At 35.7% G+C, this 21,718-nt stretch overlaps 1 protein-coding gene across 3 annotated transcripts in view; it reads left to right on the forward strand.

Annotated features, from left to right (window-relative positions):
- The window catches only part of LOC150110360 (uncharacterized), a 91,643-nt gene extending 70,620 nt beyond the window's left edge, over window positions 1-21,023 (forward strand). For all 3 annotated transcript variants that reach the window (XM_090393224.1, XM_090393243.1, XM_090393233.1), the window contains 3 exons: window positions 6,236-6,294; window positions 17,870-17,902; window positions 20,906-21,023. In XM_090393224.1, coding sequence (XP_090249350.1) covers window positions 6,236-6,294; window positions 17,870-17,895 — 85 coding nt within the window. In that variant the 3' untranslated portion in view covers window positions 17,896-17,902; window positions 20,906-21,023. The remainder of the gene's footprint in view (window positions 1-6,235; window positions 6,295-17,869; window positions 17,903-20,905) is intronic.
- Window positions 21,024-21,718: the final 695 nt, after the last annotated feature.

A 21,718-nucleotide genomic window follows, 5' to 3' on the forward strand; every position in this document is an offset into this window, starting at 1 on the left:
CGTGTCGCACGAAATTTGACCAGAGTGCTTACAGGAATACACTCGCTGGCATTTATGAGTTGCCCTAGGGCGGACATTATAGGAAACATGATCGCTTTGCCCAAGCGTCCATATATTCACCTTCCATTGATCCATTTTGATAAGGTTTCACAGGCCTGACAGCAGTTTCGAACTGGCTGGTTCTTCTCAGATCTCAGGCAGAAACCTTAAGAGAGCAAAATCTCTAGTTCAGTACTAAGGAACTAGAAGTGTCGGTAGGTGTATTTTTCGTAAGCGAACTCTCCGTCGGTGAGTAAAGTATTTACTAAAATAAAGAACCAAAAGGCAGCCCTTTGGTTCTCTGGTCAAATTTCGTACGAAACTTTCATAGTTTCTGCATTCGGATTTGAAATAATGCTGGATTTAATATCCACTTGATTTATATAATTTTGCATCGTAAACATGAGGCCTTTTGGATCTTTATTTTAGTAATCTTATTTTCTCCTTATTATTATTTTTAACTGCTCTGTTTTCTTTATTTTCTTGGGAATGCTTATCGTGTGCGTGAATATGAGAAACGTATTGTTGCTTATGTTTTCGTAGAGGAACCGAAGCAAAATTATGATCTAAAGCAGATTGAGATAGCTATTTTTAATCAGATAGTTTCATTGCAATATCCACATTCCAAATCCAGCTATCCTTGAAGCCACAAGAAAGCTCTGTTTCCATGAACAGTTATACCTCTGGTTATACACATACCGGCCACTGAATTAGAACCCTTTATGCAAAAGTACGTAAAAGTCACTTCCGTGATTTGTATGCATAACCACGTGCGTCATCTACGTGTTCTAAGCAACTATTTAAGAATGTTGCTAGTCAGTAATAGTCAATAATTTGGATCACAATGGGAAAACAAAGGATTTTTCCCAGTTCGATAAAGAACTTATTGTGATTGCCGGTCTGCTTGAAGCCACGATTTTCAAAACAGCAGAGCCGACCGATTTCTCCAAAGGTGAAATATACTGGTGTTTATTCAGCGGGAAAATAATTCATGCTTCTTGTTTAAGAGGCAAATGCGGTCCTGAGATAGCTTGTCAGGAACGAGACCGCTGTCGTCTGAGAAGGCGTGTACACAAACAGAACTTCCTGTGTACAGCAATCGTCGAAGCATTTCATGAAGGTTATTCCCGATCCATGCTCACCTAACTTTGCACAAGAAATTGAAGACGTTCGGTATACAGCTTGTACGGAAACCACTAATTTCTGCGAAGAACCGGAACGTTCGTCTACAGTGGTGTCAGTAACACCATGAGTGGAAAATCATGCGGTCCGATGGGGTACACTTTGTTCAGTACTGATGGTAGGCGGAGAGTTTGGCTGACGTCCCATGAGTAATGAACAGAGATTTCCTTATAAACACAACTTGACGTTCTGGCGATTATTTCATGGTGTGGGGTATGTTCTTTTGGTACAGAACGGGTCTTCTGATATTCCTGGAAGTTCGGATGTCCTATAGGGAATATCTGAACATTGTTGCCAATCAAGTTCATCTTTCATCGCTGACTTTTTATCCAGCAGGTGACGGTTATTTCTTGGTCGACAATGCTACTGTTCATCGCATAAGAATGGTTTGGCAGTGGTTCAGCTAGCATGACAGCGACTTACACCATTTTCTCTGGGTATCACCAAACCCAGATATGAATCCATTGAGAATATTAGAAAAACAGATCTGGGAGCAAACTCTTCTCCCGTCAAATCTGAGCCAGATAAAGGACTGTCTAGTGAACGCCCAGTACATTGTAGAAATAGATGAAATCCAACGCCTCATGGAATGTGCTGTAATTCGGGTTAAAGGAGGTTGAACACGGTATTCATTAAAAGTTTCTAATTCAGTGGCAGGAGGTACAATTTATTTTACTAGCTTCATAATATATATAAATATAAAGTTATGAGGCTCTTACTCTCTCTAGGATTTTCACTTCTTATATTAAGTTTCTAAATTTTTCAATATCCTAAAATTGTTATTTATAAACGAATTTTTTAATTATATAATAATAATAATAATAATAATAATAATAATATCATCGAAACTTTGGAATATAAAAATACTTTGGAATGACGAAATTTTAGAAAATTTCTAGAAATTGAAATCTTCTGTCATTCCAACAAAAATGGTAATTTACGCTGATAATTTTACCGAACGCTTGGTATCATTAACGAAGAGATATTGAAGAGGTTGACAGATCAATAGAAATCATGTGACAATCCTGCAAAGTAATAATCTACAACTATCCCGTGAGATGCGATTTCTAATGCAAGACCGTTAGAACTTTGGTTAATGGCATGAGGAGAAAGATGTAACAGTTTTAAGGGCTTTCAGTGAAACCCATTTGAAAATCACTTCTCTAAAAATATTACAGAATTTGCACGACCAAAAATGTTCAATCTGAATCCAGTCCAACGAGCACGTTTGAGAATTGAATGAAATGCAGAGATTTCACAATCGAAGCAAAAACTTCGAATTTTTGAGCCAGTAATTAAGTTTGTTACACAATGTAACTGTCACCGAATTATATTCTTGTTTTAAAGGTTGCACATTTTTTCTTATACTTGGGGAAAGGATAAAACAAGAATATAATTCCTTGGGAAGTTTCATTTAATTTTCTACAAAGTGATAAAAGCTTTCTACATGTTATACAAGTTCTTTGTAACATGCAGAAATTTGTGAACAAAAATGTGTTATCTTTATAGGGGATTGTAGAGACAGAGAGAGAGAAAGAGAGAGAGAGAGAGAGAGAGACGGAAAAAAGCTTGACTTTTTCCAAAACATAACACGTATATATTTACATGAGGGGTAATAAATGAAATATGGAATCTAATAGCATTTTTTGTGATGAATTTCTTGATTTCTTATTAGTTTGCCTACAGTAGTGATTACTCACTTTATTGTTCACCTGCTATCTTTATTTTTAGTTCATTATTATTGTTATTATTATTGCATAATACCTTCAAGGAGTCTAAGGACTCATCGTGAGAAGACACACTGTTCCACTTCACGCAACTCACCATCTCCCCAACTTCTCCCTCTAAGTACACAACGACACTCCTACGATTTACACACTCGCAAAACTACCGTTTAGTACTACTATCATCACAATTTTTGTCTGTCGATTGTGTGTGTGTGTGGGGGGGGGGTATTTGCTGGATGCTGGATCAAACACTTGAATGTCCGTGGACAAAAAAAACTGCCACCTCCTTATGAGATCGGCCTTCTTATCTTCAATTTGCAAAGCCCATATAAAGATCCTTCTCTTCATGACTAGAATCGAAGTCAGGTCTTTTATTAATCGAATGTCTTACTGTTCCATTGTTCTTTCATTTGCTCTATGGAAGAACTATGAAACATTGTGCTATATGATTTATGAAAGCCGTGACGTCTTTATTCTGTGAATTACAGATGCACTAGGCGGCCAAATTTCAGCACTAACAGGGAAATCCAGCAGTCTTAGTTTTAAAGTGGGCTAAAATACCCTGCGAAAACCAATCAAAACCTTATCCTACAATAAAGCTTTTATCTTTATGTAGAAATAGTGGGTATTAAAGATCCAACGTTATTTCAAAGCCTAATTGATGCAGAAACTTAGGAAGTTTCGAAATTTTGACCAGCGAACGTGTGACAATAACAATCCTTAGCATCGTAGTTCACTTACCTTCCACTACTTAAAAGAACAAAAGCGCTGCCTAGGTGTACGCATATTCCTCTTTAATTTGTGCATTTGATCAAGGTTTGACTGACTTGACTGCTGTTTCCAGCTAGTTTGAAACAACTGTTACTAAAATGAAAATATACAGATTCTTGGGCAACGCTCATGTTCTTTAAAGTAGTGAAGGTAAGGCAACTGCAATGCCGAGGATTATATTTTCAAAAGCCTCTCTGGTCACAATTTCGAAACTTCGTGCATATATTTGGCTTCTTTTTGAATCGAACGCAATCCTTAGTATGGTCGCTGTTGAGACCGAATTCTGTTTCGGCAGGTGTAGGTCTGTATCTAACAGTACTATCATAATTTAATGCTCTGTCTACAAAGTATTCTCACTTACGTTTGCGGAATACTAATAGCTAACTGAGGATGACTTTTAGATATGCGTTATCATATGAGAATACTAGAATGGGATTAGGTAATTTTCTTCTTCTTCTTCTTCTTCTTCTTCTGCAGCTTCTCCCACTTAAGTGGGGTCACTGTTGATAATGTCTCCTCCACACATTCCTGTCTTGGGCTGTCACCACATCCAAGTTCTTCATCCTCAAGACATCTTCTACCAGCTCCCTCCATTTCTTCTTTGGCCGCCCACGCTTCCGCCTTCCTTGCACATCCATCTGCATGACCCTTCTTCCCACATATTCGTCCTCCCTCCTCATCACATGACCAAACCATCTCAACCTTGCCTCCTGTATTTTCGCTCTTAAGTTCGTAACTTTCATTGTTCCCCCTGACATAGTCATTTCTCAGACGATCCTTCCTGGTCACACCGCACATCAACCTAAGCATTCTCATCTCTGCTACTTCCATCCTGCTGATGTTATTTTTCCTCAGAGCCACAGTTTCTATAGCATATGTCATAGCTGGCCTCATTACTGTCCTATAGATTTTGCCTTTCAGATTGACCCGCACCCTCTTATCGCATAACACTCCAGCCACCGTCCAGTTCCTCCAACCCGCTTGTATCCTGCATCCCACTTCCTTCTCAGCTCCTCCATCTTCTTCCACTGTTGAACCTAAGTATCTAAAGTCTCTCACCTTCCTGTTCACATTTCCTTCCAGCTTCAGATCTGTCTCCTGTCCGCTGCCCACTGTGCAACACATATACTCTGTCTTACTTATGCTCAGTCTCATACCTCTCTCTTCTAGCACTTTTCTCCATCTTTCCAGTTTAGTACCCGCTTCTTCTCTTGAATCTGCACACAGCAAGATGTCATCTGCATACAACATTGTCCAAGGCGCATCTTCTCTCACCTCCTCTGTTACCACCTCCATCACAATATTAAACAGAAACGGACTTAATGCTGACCCTTGATGCAAGCCAACTGTTACTTGAAAACTTTCTGTCTGTCCCAGACAGGTCCGAATACTTGTCTTCACATTTCTGTACATTTCCTGCACCAATCGTATGCTTTCTCCAGATCAATAAATGCCAGATGTAGCTCCCTTTGTTTCTCTCGATACTTTTCCATCATCTGCCGTAACCCAAAGAAAGCATTTGTTGTTGGTCTACGAGGCATGAAGCCAAATTGTTCCTTTGCAATCTCCACCTCATTCCTCAATCTACCATCAAGAACCCTTTCTAGGATTTTCATTGTGGGGGACATCAGCTTTATTCCTCTGTAATTTTTACAGTCTTGTGCATCCCCTTTACCTTTGTAGATTGGGACAAGAGTACTCTCCCTCCATTCCTCGGGTATATTTTTCTGTTGGCAAACTTTCATGAACAGGTCCCACAGCAGATCAATTCCCTCTTCCCCCAGTGCCTTCCATGCCTCCACTGGAATTCCGTCGGGGCCCACTGATTTTCCATTCCTCATCCTCTTCATGGCCTCCGTCACTTCCACTCTACTGATGTTCTGCACCATTCCCTCAGAAGGCTGCCCATCTTCTCTGTGAGTCCTTGCATATTTCTCCGGAACCTTCTTATATCATGTCTAAATCAAGCTATTATACGGAAGCGAAACATGTAAAAATAAATAAACTAATAAACGCAGAATTTAAATTACTCAGAAAACAGCTCGGATATATCATATAGGATCTCAAAATAAATGAAAAAAAAATTAAAATCACTATTAAAATCAATAAATTATTACAAAAGCAAACATAACCAGAAATCAACATCTAAATGGAATGGACAATAGCATTTTACTGAATTATTGTATACGTAAAAAATAAAAGCGAAAAGAATCGAAACACCAAGAAAGTGATGACATGGGAAAGCAACTTGCCGTCCTAAATCATTCATTAAGAATAATAATTAAAATGAAAACTCGTCTATTGGTCTGAATCTTCTTTCGTTGCCATTTGAATTACTGGAAGAAAAGAATCACACATTCGAATTACTGGAAGAATTAGTAATCCCCGCGATTATCAATTGGAATTGGGATAAATGAAAATGAAAGATCATTTTATTATATTACATTTCAGCACAAATAAACATTCTGATGATAATTCTTAATCAATAACTTCTTTTTTTTGCTTTCTTATTTTAGCAAGAGAAGGAAGAATACAAAGCAGGTGCCTGATTGCACCACTTCTGAGAAAGGTCATGGTAAGGATCTTGGATAATTACTTAGATTACCTTGTGTTTCAGAAACATGTAAAATAGCTGAGTTCGTTTAAAAATCGTGAAATAATCTTTTTGGAATGAAATTATAATGAAAATTATGTAATTGCATCGACAGATGTTTCTATACTTGTTGTTACCACAATACAAACTTCAGTTTTTTAATCGCATTCTTAATTATTGGTTTTTACTAATTGGGTATTTATTACAGTTTTAAAAGTTTCGTTATGCGTCTTCTTCAGACTAAATTTAAGATGACATTTATGTTTAATTCTGTTCAGATTTTACTAAGAGCAATCGCAAATGATAAGAATTATATTCATTCTTATCGAATACAGGTGTCATTATTAAATCGACATTATGAGTTGTCTTCTGGTACAGTCGAGCAATAATTTCTGGCATAATACAAGTTCATGTTATGACTTGCTGCAAACTCACTGGTATAGAAATTTCTAAGAGCACGCTTGGCCCTGCTTATTGGAAGTCTGAGGTGGATTGAAAACGTTCCATGTTTGGGCTCTATATCAAGTTTCCGGACTGTGTAAAAATAATATATTATTATTATTATTATTATTTATATATGACAGAGGGCGCTGTGTAGGCATACGAACGGTTGCATGGTTGTATCGCTGGTTCCATTTTTATAGTTTTAATGTGGTTCTAACTCCCGTTTTAATATAAAAGTGTAATAAAGTAACTCTTCTTGTCACGCTGAAGACAGTGATATATAATTCATCGAAATCGGCCAAGTGCAATCCAAAATCTGAGTGTGCTAAAAATTGAATAGTACACCTCGGTTGCTAACGAGTATAAAACAAAGGACGGCGCCATCTTTGCAGCTGTCCAAAGGAAGAAAGGTGAGTCATGAAGTGCAACAAGTGTCAGAAAGAATTACCGTTCGACGGATGTTATATAACCTGCAGGAAATGCCATAGGAATCTTCACTTTACATGTTCCGGAATTTCAGAAACAACCTGGCAAGGCAAATCCAATGCCAAACGAGAAGAATGGAAGTGCCTAAACTGCAGAGAGAACAAAGAAACGCAACCACCCACGACGCAACTGATTACGCCGGAGGCAGAATCGGACGATGAACTGAACACAACAAAATACCGGTGAGTCTTATAATTTGGGTTTCGTAAATTTATTACTAGAAAAAGGTTTAGAAAATATAAAAGCCAGCTTGGTAGATCTTGTCTAAGAACTATTTGATAAACCGAACAAAGAAATAACAAAAAAAAAAAAATTAGCGAATATGAAGAGTTTGTTCAATTTTATAATTCAAAAGTCGAAGAAGTCTTACAAACGGTAAAAGACATTAAAACAGCATTAACGCACTAAGTGACAGGCAGCACAAATTGATAAAAGACACATCGGAACTCCGTCAAGAATTTAATTCCCTGAAACTACAATACGAAGTTTTAAACCAACAACAACATAAAGAAGACCTTGTTATAAACGGTCTTCCAGAAACCGAATCCAAAGAAAATCTTAGAGACGTAGTTTTAAAGTTAGGCCAGGCAATTGACATCCCCCTACAGCATAATGATATTCAGACCATAAATCGGTTTCCCAGGAAGAACAGAAAACAAGGCTTGCCACGACCCGCACCAGTCATAGTTCGTCTGACAAGCATGGCTACAACAGACAACCTCATAAAAGCCAGCAGACTGAAAAAACCAGTAATCAAGGATGTAAATGCATCGCAAGACAATACGCAATCTTTCTATCTGAGTATTTAACACCTCTTAATCAGAATCTCTTGTACCAAGCAAGAAAAGAAAAACAGAAAAAATGTATCTATTTTTATGAATCAAAGACAGCAAAATATTCTTGAGAAAGTCACAGACGTCAAAGTCTATACAAATAGAAAGCTCGGAAGATATAGACAGGTTGCCAGAGTGAAACAAAAAGCTCCAACTTAGTTCAATAAAGAAGATCGCAACACATCAAAATGAATGTGAACCATCAGATAGATGTACTTACACCAGAATTCATCAGTAATTGTACTTTCGAATCGCTTGATTCATAGAAACAACACACAGTTCAAGCGAGAGGTGTCTAAATCTTGCATATTAATATCAGAAGCATCCGAAAACATTGGTTATTGTTACAGGCTTATCTGAGGAATTACACTGATATTATTGATATATATGATTCTTACAGAAGTATCCATAACTAATGACGAAACGACTACTTTCCAAATTCCAGGCTTCGAACAACATAGATCATGCCGCCAAACAAAAAGGGGGTGGAATATTAATATTTACCAAACAAAAATTAATAGCAAAAGAAACGGCCTATCAATTTGAGCATTCTGAAACTCTCTGCCTCGAAATCACTGATACCACGAATACACAGCATCCCATAATACTAAATGCTATTTACAGGCCACCAAACCTAAACATGATAAAATTCTTGCACGAACTCAATTGCTGGCTTTCAAGCCAAGATATATGCTCAACCGAACACTTAATGATAATTGGCGACATAAACATAAATATTGCAAATGAAATCCAGAACAACCCTGTACAATATCTAAACACACTATCCATGTATAATCTAATACCAACAATAACATCATGTACTAGAGAAGAAATATTCGGAAATACTATCATTGCCTCCGGTTTAGATCATATAAACGTCCGACCACCAAATAGTTACACTACATCAGTCATAAAGTGCAAAGTAGCAGACCATTACTTCACTGCCCTAAACCCGCACACCAAAACAATAACCATGCAATGTCCCACAGAAGAAAAGCAACAGAAAACAATAATAGACGAAGAAATAGTCAACGACGAAATAAGAAAAACAGACTGGGAACACCTGGCACCAGATTCAGCAGATATCTTATACAACAACATTAAACTCACACTGGAGGAAATATATAAGAAAGCTACAAAGAAAGTCCGAATTCGTTCAAAAACAACACAAAATCCTTGGATAACACAAAACTTAATCCTAGAAATACACAGAAAGGACTCTTTATGGAAAGAAGTAAAGCGATATCCAAATAACACAGCTCTAAAAACTGAATTTAAGATAACAAGGAATCGACTTACAACACAAATCAGAAATGCAAAAAGAAGCTACTACAGAGACGAAATAACCTCCGCACAAAACAACATGAAACAAACCTGGCATCTGATCAATGAGATGCTAGATTTTTTTCCCAAAACCACCCCCTCCGAAGCCATAAAACACAGCTTCATGAAAGACGCAAAACCTATCCAACAACTAGCAAATGACTTTAACCAATACTTTGCAGACTCCATTCAACAACTGCACAGAAATATTCCCCCAATCACAAAACGAGACCCTCCACTTGGACCACAATCAAAACAGACATTATGATTCCCAACCATAAAAGAAGCAGAACTTCTCTCAGCAATACATCAGATCAAACCAAACAAAGGCCCAGGAATAGATTGTATTAGACCTAAAGATATAAAGCAACATGCAACTAGTTTAAGTCCTATCCTACCAAAACTAATAAATAAAATATTTAAAACAGGACAGATACCAAGTATGCAAAAGACCGCCATAATTACACCCATATACAAACAAGGAAAAAGAAATTTAATTAGCAATCACAGACTCATAGCAACATTACCAATTATCAATCAAATTATGGAGCGGATCATACTGAAGAAACTCACAGCATACACTGAAATCTTTCATATCCCCAAAACACAATATGGTTTTCAGAAAAATCAGGGAACAACAGCTCTCTTGGAAGACTTTACAGACGTAATTAATACCGCCTTAGACAAAAACAAAATTGCCATGGTAGTCTTTATAGATTTAACTAAAGCATTCGATACACTTGCACATCAGACCTCGTTAGAAAAGCTGGGGCATGTTGGAATAGACGGGCCTCTGCACAGGTGGTTTACAAACTACCTCCAAAATAGAAAACACATCACACGCATCGGGTCAAACCGAAGCAGAGAGCTACCAGTAACCTGTGGAGTACCACAGGGAGCTGTACTCTCACCAACTCTATTCAACATTTACACGCACGATATTAATCAGTTACCACTCAAAGGTAAGATATTCCAATACGCAGACGATACAGCAATAATATCCATCCATAATAACGCAAGCATAGCCCAAACAAATATGCAACATGATATAAATCTGATCATAGACTGGTTACGAAAAACTCCATACACAACTCAGAAAAGACAAAATTAATGATATTCAGAAATCCACTGACTCGACCAGTTGATAACAAATATATAACCATCCAACATAAAAAACACACAGAACAGCAAAACCACTACAATCACTCAGGTTGAAACAATACGATACCTTGGAGTTTACTTCGATGCAGATATGAACTGGAATAGCCATATAAACCATCTACACAACAAACTGCGAACAATAAGTGGCAAACTCTACAGGTTAAAAGACATAGTTCCCATACGCCTAAAAACTAATGTACAAAGCACTATGCCAAAATATACTAAGATACGCTATAACAACGTATGCTTTCTGTGCACCCTACAAATTAAATAGATTAATGTCGCTACAGTACAAAATGACAAAACTGATCTTTTGGGAACAAAGAGAAAATCACGACCTTATAAACATTGCAATGTCAGAACACGAAATACTGACAGCAAAACATTTATGTCACTATGCGGCCTTGCTAAAACATTATTTCGATGCCAACTACAGGACAGTTAGAAATACATACCGTATAACAAGACCTCAGACTACTAATTATATCACATATAAATACAATAATCACTACGGAAAGGCCACTCGAAACTTTTACATCTCAGACAAGATAAACAAATTACTTTTTGAATACAGATACCTTACAAACTACAATAGCCTGAAAAGAGCTCTCAGGACATACTATGAACAAGAAATACGCACCCAAAACACAATACAAATTTAATGAAACACAATATATTCGTTCAGGCTTCAAGTTCAGCGACGCATCAATACATTCCAAGTTTTGTGTGTGTGTGTGTGTGTGTGTGTGTGTGTGTGTGTGTGTGTGTGTGTGTGTGTGTGTGTGTGTGTGTGTGTGTGTGTGTGTGTGTGTGTGTGTGTGTGTGTGTGTGTGTGTGTGTGTGTGTGTGTGTGTGTGTGTGTGTGTGCGCGCGCGCGTGCGTGTGTGTGTGTGCGTGCGTGAGTGCGCGCGCTCGAATTTCTCATTCATAGATTTCGTAGCTTCCCAACACAGCAAAAAAAAAAAAAAATACATAATAACCAACTGGTGTCATCCTCAGATAAGCGTACATATAAGCTTCCAGGATGAAAGCAAAGAAATTAGTTCTCATCCAAGATGTATCATATGTAACCAAATGCATGTAATGTACGTATCACATGAAAACTAATGTATGTAATGTATGTATTATATGTCAACCAATGTAAGTAATGTAAATATCACATGTAAAAAAATGTATGTAATGTATATAATAACTGTAACAAATGTATGCAATGTAAAAAAAATTCTTTTAAATGTAAATCATGAGTTTACACTGTATGTTTGTAAGAATAAGGAAATATAATACTTAGATTACATATGTGTAAATACAGTTGTATAACAACACCTTTTCAAACTCAAAAAAAAATAGTAAACTACAACATGTAATATTATACAACTTGTGTAACTCTGAACAATATAATTGTAAATTATTATTATGATTGTTATATAAAAAAACTGTTATCATCATTACTATTTAAATCTCATTATATATAGCACAAAGTGCTGAACCTTGTAAAATAATATACTGAATAGATGATCATTGTACATATGTAAATATTTGAAAGAACAATATAAAAAAAATTATTATTATTATTATTATTATTATTATTATTATATGTATGTAATTATCTGAGAAATAATAATTATAATTATAACCTACAGCATACTGTAGGTTACATGCAAATATTAATATATATATATATATATATCTTCATAATAATAATAATAATAATAATAATAATAATGTGAAAACCAACTGTCTGGTTTGATAGAAAATAAAATGATTGTGACCTAATGCTTCCATATTAGGAACAAATATTTCAGTGGAAAGAGTGTGGCGAGTGGATTTATGTCTTCAGTTTGGGAAGGATTGGCTAACAGATAACACATTGAATAAGGAGAATGCTAGCAGATTCATCTGAAAGTTTCACGTGAGTCGATAATTCATTGATCGTAGGAAGTGTTGCTCAACGTAGCCCGTACGCCCCCACAAGGGGGGGCAATATGAATTCTTGGGCGGGGCATTTAGAAAATATACATGTACATATTTATACATATTTATATTATACTTTTTCAGAACTTGGCTGACTATTATGCAAGAGGGAGGGGCATCGAAATCTTTCATACGTTGAGGTAGGGCATAATCCAAAAAACGTTGAGAAACATTGATCGTAGGTTTCGAGATGTGATATTTGATTATTTTCATATGATGTAAATTGATAAAGATTATTAAGAGTAATTCTATGCCATGTTACTTCCGGATAACGTCTATATGCTAGTTAAACAGGCTGATTAATGTGGTTACTTTTAACGTTGTCGAGTGTAAATTTTGTTATTATTATTATTATTATTTTATTTTTTATTTTTGTCAAGAGAAATTGAATGCGATGTCTATGAAACTACAGTCCAGGAGATGGATTTAGAGAACTTGGAATGGCGGATGAAATGTTGAAATTTGAGGGACACTTTTAAACATTTGGGAATATTACATGGAGGATTATCGTCATACCGAAGACACTGACAATTACTATACGAATAACTGTGCCAGTGCATGAAGTATTGATTATTCATAGATCAGTCCAACGCCCTCTGTTAGTGCACATGTTTGCTATGCTGAATAACTGGGAGATAAAGAAATAGGAGAAAGAGTTCCAGATTCTAATAATCAAGACTGTGGGGAGTGTAGTTTGCAGAACGTGAGAGAGAGAGAGAGAGAGAGAGAGAGAGAGAGAGTAGAAACAGGAGAGAAGATATGATTTAGACTAATAAGGTGGTGAATGAATCTTATCAAATAAGGTTCTATCACCGCCTTTTAATTCCCAGGAAAGTGTGAAGGGCCGGTGAATAAGGCTAAAAGAAAAGCCTTTCCATGTAGTAATGAGTGATTAAGCGGAATGCTTTGGGCAGTGGGGGTAAACTCGTCCCATCGAAATTATAATTATTATTATAATTATAATTTCAGGCTACTGTTTCTGTGGAAACAGTATTTTTGCTCGATATATTCATCGCAAGCCATCTGCTGTTCACTGATGTACATGCACACACTTGATAATCTGCACTGCTTTCAGCATTCTTGATGTATTCTTCACAAGTTGTTCATCCCAGCATACGACTGAGGTTATCTCTCCTCGTGGACTTATGCTAAGCTAAGGACGAATATATTTGTCATTTCTGCTCTTTCTTTTCATTTTGTTTCATTTCGCGTTATATTGTGTTTTATTTTTTGTACTTCGTTATTTTGTTTCATATTGAATTATTATTAGATTTTCCTTCCTATATTGCACTAAGTTTGTTTCTATTCTGGAAATCAACTGCATCTTCTTCATCTTCACTATTCAACTCAGCTGTTTCTAGTTCCTTCATCTTCAAGACCATCCCACATCTTCTTCTCCTCTCTCTTTCTCAGATACTTCTCTCTTTTCCCCTTTGGCATCCAATTCTTTACTATTACATAAATCAAGTGGATATCAAATCCAGCATTATTTCCAAGCAGAATGTGGAAACTTTGAAAGTTTCTTAAAAGTTGAGCAGAGAGCTTACGGGAATATACTCGCCGGAATTTGAGAGTTCCCTAGAGCAGACCATATAGAAGACATTATCGCTTGCCCACGCCTCCATATTTTGACCTTTGTTTGGCTTTGAACTGAATAAGTTATTCTTTTTATTTTAGATAATCCACTTCTTTACTTTCTTTGCCCATCTTTGAAAGTGATATTTCATAAAACAATCTCATATGTAGAAAATTGAACCAAGCAGTGAAAAGGAAGGATCATTTCTGACTGTAACTTTTCCTCTAAAATGCGATCAATACCATAACAATGGATATCAAATCCAGCATTGTTTCCAAGCAGAATGTGGAAAAAAATAAGTAATGAAAACAATATCGACAAATTTAAAAAAGAAATCCCCTAACTCTTAACTCCTACTTTATTACCAAAGACAGTAAGCAAGACATTTTATCCGTAACTTTTCGAAGACTGGTGGTAAGCAGTTCTCCAAACTTTGCCATCACCGAGGGGCTAGTCCAATGCTATCAATTATTTCATAAGCGTTCATGGAGGAGACCACTACAGATAACTGCCGCTATCTCATCATTCGTAACTCCAAATCTGTAAGTTCCGCGCCTGTTTCTTTTTCTTATGTTACGAAATTAAAACCATTTAGGGGGAAAAAACTTCTTTCTTTTACTCGAGGATCGACTAACTTGGCAATCAGATAAAAAGGATTGAAAAAACTTTTTTCGATTTTACATGAAACGTTGTCTTTCTCACAATATATATGTATATAATTTTCATTTTCATGCTAAATTGAATGATCTCGCACAAGTAGAACAGTCAATTTTCTCTAAATTGCCATTTTTAAATTTTTTCTTTTTCATACTAGAAAAAGAATCACTTTCCACTAAAGGAACATTTATGCTTTTTTACGCTGGTAGAAGAATCACTTTTCTAGAAATGCCTATTTTTACATTTAATGGTCATTTTTTACTTTTCTAACTAGAAGAAGAAGAATCACTTTACTCTAAATGGTCATTTAGAGATAAACCAAAATGTAGAGAGAAGCATTAACGTTAGTCACGGTTTAGTTTACTTTTTTACATATTTTTTATATTTTTCCTATTAGAAGAATCACTTTTCTCTGAATGCCCATTTTTACTTTCCACACTAGAAGATGAACCACTTTCCTCTAAATGGCCATTTTTTGATTTTTACCTTTTCACACTAGTAGGAGAATCACTTTTTCCTAAATGTCCATTTTTATATTTTTTACTTTTCCCACTACAAGAAGAATCACTTTCCTCTAAATGGTCATTTTTTACATTTTTACTTTTCACACTAGAAGAAGATTCACTTTCCTCTAAATGGTCATTTAGAGATAAATCCAATTGTGGAGAGAAGCACGAACGTTAATCACGGTTTAGTTTACTTTCTTTACACCGTTTTTACATTTTTTCCTATTAGAAGAATTACTTTTCTCTGAATGCCCATTTTTACATTTTTACTTTTTACACTAAGAGAAGAATCACTTTCCTCTAAATGGTCATTTAGAGATAAATCCAAATGTAGAGAGAAGCATGAACGTTAGTCACGGTTTAGTTTACTTTTTTTTACACCTTTCTTACATTTTTTCCTGTTAGAGGAATAACTTTTCTCTGAATGCCCATTTTTACTTTTCACACTAGTAGTTACATTCAGGTTTTAATTCTTTATGCCTTTGTTTTACTGTTATTAACTATTTATTTGTTAGCTCTTTTAACACAGTTATTTGATTACACATTTTGATTTCTTGCTGTTCATTTAGCATTCCAGAAATTGTCGTATTACCTGATGCTCTCTCTCTCTCTCTTTCACACACACGCACACACACACGCGCGCGCGCGCGCGCGCGTGCGCGAAACATATATAAGGTTTTTTCTGTTTTGCTATCTAAAAGGTATTCTTGGTTAATTTGATGCAAGTGAGTTCCTAAGGACTTCCATTCCTCTTCGTTAATCTTTTTCAAAAGGATACGGTTCCTCACTACATCTTGAGGGTATCGATGGAACTTTGTTTGTATAATTGCCCCATCTGTTCTGTCATACAAATGGTCACACCTGTATGTCCAAATAGTAAACATAGTTAAAAAATTACAATTGTCTGTATTCTGCTTAACGTTTTCTCGTTTAGACAAATTATTAGATTTTCATTTATTATTTGATTCTGTGACATCCATTGTTTCACAAGACTCCAGATTTCTTCTGCTTTTTTACAGCAAATCATCATCATGTGGTAAAGTGTTTCTGGCTGTTTACAGAATTGACTGGTTGCAGAACCATTTAACGTTATTCCTTTTCCTATAACCCACGTTTTGGTTGGCAGACATGCATGATGAACTTTAAAGAAAAATGTTTTATTGAACGGACTTATTGGAAGAAATACATTATTTAAGACTGAGCTTAATTTGATCTCTTCTCTTGTTTGTTCTCGATGCTGAGGTATTTGGAAAATGGTTCTAGATATCTTTGCGTATATTGCTCTTGATTTGGTATAGAGTAATTTCTCAATGCCATCATTTTCTTCTATAAACCGATACCATTCAGCCATTTCAATACACATTCTTGGTGGTCTTTTTTGATCAAAGGAAGAGAGCTAATGACTTTATCAGGAAGGCATATTTGTGGAAAAGTAATTGTGTATCCGTGGTAAGATTTTTATGTACTTTTACTGCAGTTATTCCCTCGCGGTTAGCCTAGTGGCTGTGCGCTTCGCAACCATATGACTTGGGAAGGAATGTCCTAAGTTGGATTCTCGTCGGCGACGTGAGGAGCTTAAGGATTTTCCTCAGCCATAGCCAAGTTAGCTGGTCTTGGGTGTGGACAGTAGGGTTTTCCCCCAGTTTATCCTGGGGTTTTTCATCCCGCAAAGCAGCAAACCGGTCCAGTGAACACACGCTTTCTCAGACATAGAACACTATCAGGAATAAGGAACAACCAACCTATTCTGCGGATTTCTGGTTACAGACGTTTACGCGGTAAAATGTGTAGGCTTGCGCGAAAGCCTAACATAGGATGATGACTGCATTTATAGCTCTGATTATTAATGTTTTTAAGTGTATAATAACTAGACCCGAAACCCCCCACCAACTTCTATTTCGCGGAAGAATTTTGTATGGCGTATTGGTTCATATTGTGAACTCCATATGTATGTCGCAAAGAACCTATGAATTTTATCTGTCCATTGTCCGCAGTATGGAATGTTATGTATTTCATGTCCCAATCGATAGGCGCCACTTCCACTGAGCTACACAGGCTTTTATATTTTATTTATTTATTTATGTTTAGGAAGGAATGGCCGTTGTAAGTACGAATGGTCGTAAGTCGCATAAGTGCATAAGTTGTAAGTCGAGGAGTCCCTGTATTTATTTTTGCTAGCTACGTTTAGTCTACAAATTAGCAATTTTAGATTGCACTCACTCGCTCTCCTGCTCTTTTTATATGGAAAGGAAAGGAAGATTGAAGTAACATTAAGCGATATAAAAATGAAACAGAAGATGAGACAGTGATATTGGCATGGAAAATGACATCTTCCAAATCGGTAAAAATCAATAGGGATAAAGCGAAAAATTAAGCCAACAATAAATCCTATAACCGTGTTTATTCTTATAATTTTCTTCTTGAATTCTGTTTGAACAGTGGCTCACAAACTTTGAAACTTTACTGAAGACGAGAAACTTATTATTTTACTCATTCTATACAGATATATCAAGAAATTAAAATGTTTATTCTTACTCTCTGTATGATAGAATAGAGAACCTCAAAAAAAAGTTGATTCTGTGTTATTGCTCTAATTCCAGGTACCTATGTGTTGAACTTCAGATAACAAATGGGTAAGTTTCATTAAATGCAAAAGATAACATTAAAACTCTAATTCTATATAAATGAATAAAATAAAATAATATATGTAAAAATGCTGTAAGATTAATATTAGTGATACATATTCGAGAGGGGTGGTGAATATTTTTGACGTCCAGTTTCTAAATCTCCATTTTATAAAAAAAAAATAAAAAATAATAAAAATAATATAATTTATTATTTTGTGATAAGGAAATAAGAACTTATCATATATTAATCTTAATCCTCTGTGTCTGTGGTGCTTTGCCATCAAAACTATACCCCGGAAGAGTTGAAGAGTATTATTTTAGGCACGAGAATTTCCTGCAATGCGGTGAACGTTTATGATAACCGACTGTGAGGTGCAACGGTAGGAATGCACTAGCATGGAGGAGTAATGTGTTTCATGCAATGATATTGCACCATCGTTTTCTGCCAGTCTTATAATAAACTGAGCACCGTACTGTTTCATAGCATGATTCACATTAATAATGCAGAACTACCTGCGATTGGTTCGGTGGCAATGACCTACCAGATCCAATTTGAACAATTCAACTTTTAGAGGTATCTGAAATCGGAGTCAGTTAAATGAAAACTCATGAGGTGTAGGTCACTGCTCACACTGGTCATTGCTTAGAGCTGTCCCTCTTCATATTCGTCTAACTGAACTGAAAATGTCAGAGGAACATCACCGACGAACCGAATAAATGCATCCCTAATTTAGTAGAAATCGGACAAACAATAAGACCGTAGAAGATTTAACTATTCTGCGTAGTAAGATCACTCACTCAGTCTTTTTTGTTGTAGTCTGAATAAGCCAACTAACTTAGTGGAGATTTAGCGATGGAAGCCAGAGGTCTATTCTAAATTTGGTCCCAATCAGTGTAATGATACGACCTGCGCAAGTCATTATTGATGAAAAGGTAGAAGAGGAAGAAGAAGAAAAAGAAATTCTGCTTAGCTTCTGAGAAACGTTTCTATTTTAAAAGTACATTAGCTGATCAAAAATATCCCCATACCGCTTTTTGGTAGTGGATATAGCTATAAACATCACAACCATGTATATAGTTGTGATGTAATCAAAGGAAGCGCACAGTTTTTCAATCTTCATCGACAAACATTAAGAGTAAAATGGACTGCACTGAAGAGCTAAGTGACTTTCGACTTAGACCCATCACAACATGATGCATTTGCAGCAACTTACTTCACGAAATATCTGCCCTAATAGAATTGCACTGTCAGTAATATTATTGTGAAGCATAAACACATAGGAGCAACAACGCCACAATTGCAACTTGTAAGGTTACGCTCGCCTTAATGAGATGTAGGACCTCTTTTCGCTGCACTGACTTCAGCAATCCGACTGGGCATACTTTCCAAAAGCGTACACTAGCGATCAATTGGAATTGTGAATAAAATGGATAATATAATATAATAATAATAATAATAATAATAATAATAATAATAATAATAATAATAATAATGTGTGGTTTGTATATTGCGGTCCTACCATAGAAACAATTTTTGTTAATCTCAGGTCTGAATGTTTTTGTGAATATTCGTATTTTAGTCGATGTCCTGAACTCTGCATTCGACGTGTCAGCCGACGAATAATGATTTTTACATATGGGTGGGGGAGGGGTACGGAAAGTTCTCATAAACACCTAGAACAAAAATGAATTAATTTTATATATTTTTATGTACTCTAAAATAGAAGATATTTTCTGAAAAATCGTTTTTATATGAAAGAACATTTTACGAAAAACTTTTTTATGTGAAAAAACATTTTTGTTCTAGATGTTTATAACAACTTTCGAGACACCCCCCCCTCCTCATATTTTCCTTGCTTGCACTCTGTGGTCATGCTCGGTAAGTGTGGTGGGTCCTCCACTCCAGGTAGTACTTGCAGTTGACTCCCTGCACTTCCATCTCAGAATGGTATGGTATCACTGATTGTTGAACTGGGATGGCCCAATTTGTCAACAATTTGCCGAGCAGATAGGCCTGCAAAATAGCATCCTATCACAACGCCTCTTTCAAACTCCGTCAGCTCTCTTCTCGCAACCATTTCACACGGACACAATTGCATTGACTAGGAGCACTATATTCCTCTCATTTATACTGCGTACACACACACACACACACACACACACACACACACACACACGGCTATTTATTCAGTTTACTTGCAGTGCATATGCACCTTTCACATGGGAGTGTGCTTTGACTTCTTTCCAAGCAGTGTAAATTTCCATCACCCAGCTTATTGGAGACCTGAAGTAGTTTTATTCACAGCGGTGATATTCAATTTATGACTATCTCTGGGTGGCATTCGCATAAAATAGGTATTTATTTACATATTTATACCCATGTGTATGCCAATAGGTATTTATTTATATTCATACACATGTGTATGCCAACAAGTATAATTCCCTTCGATTTCAGTGCTATTTTTATGATGGATTGACTCAAATGAACAAAATATCTTTTAACTGCAACACAAATATTGATTATTCTCGAATAATACTAATTATGTAATACTAATTAGAGAAGATTGCTGCAAAGTGTTCAGTGTTCAACATCCAGCATGTAGTACATGATAACCCCAGGTGTGACGAATTATGATAATAATTCGTCAAACAGCTTTGGAAATTTGAATATGGCAGTGACCTATGATTTTATAATACTCGGTGCAAAGTCAATGATTTAGAATTATTTAAGTTTGGGTCATAGAAATATGGCAATACATTGCTGAATACTGTAATCGCTAATCATACTTTTAGAAAAAGCCTTAATTTTAATGGAATGGAATGGAACAGCAGCCAGTCTCTTTCCCTTGCTTTGGATTAATTGAGATTGTCTTGGAAACAGCTATGGATATTTTCGATCAGTGTATTTTGTTTCTTAATTGGAAATGCGTGCTTGTTTTCCGTTTACTTGCACTGCATATGTGTAGACTTGGACATTCTTACGTAATGCATTTTATATTATTATTTCAGGTGAAGGTGACCAGTGACTTTGCAGAGAAAGGATGAAGATTTGGTTCTGGATTTCTTTCTGTTATTTTTTTTACCAAGTATTTACTGATTATTTTGTGTTATAATAAATGACTTTTAACCTTCATTCCGACTTTTTCTTTCTTCTTTTATTTAATCGTTTGCCTATTTTAAATTATAAAGCTTTTTTAAATAGGTACCACCATATCACCATCATGATACTAAAATCATCTACAAAGATGTGGAAATATTAATACATAAGTATTATTAAGTACTCCCTAATGGATTATCCATACAGAATAATCGCAATTTTTATCGATTTTCGCGACATTCATTCTATTAGTTTATATCATTTATTAATAAATTAATAATATAAAACGTACACGTTAACATGTTAAGGCAAAAAATCTTTCATATACAGTACATAGACTAATAATTTAATCCTCTATGTCTGACTATGGATATAGAACAGTGGCGTAATCTGGGCTGTTCCAAAAGTATGATTATCTGTTACTTTTTCTTTTTTTATTCGCTGACTGAAATTAACATGACTCTCGTTGATATGACGAAGTCAGTCACGCAATATAGTAGTAGTTGCTCTAGTCTACTGTGACCATATTTTTTGGAGAAAATAAAAAACAAATCAGAAATTGTTTCATAATAAAAAAAGCAGATTACTTTTATTTGTTTCACTGAAACTAAAAAGCTTTATAACATATAGCATTTTAAACAATCATATTATTATTTTTCACAAGAATGAATGTTTTTTTTTAAATAAATCAGGTTTGTGTTTTAAAAATTCATAGAACTGTATGC

This window comes from Typopeltis vanoorti, chromosome 1, assembly GCF_054136105.1.
Source record: "Typopeltis vanoorti isolate ZY-2024b chromosome 1, IOZ_Tvanoo_1.0, whole genome shotgun sequence".
In the NCBI taxonomy this organism is placed as follows: domain Eukaryota; kingdom Metazoa; phylum Arthropoda; class Arachnida; order Uropygi; family Thelyphonidae; genus Typopeltis; species Typopeltis vanoorti.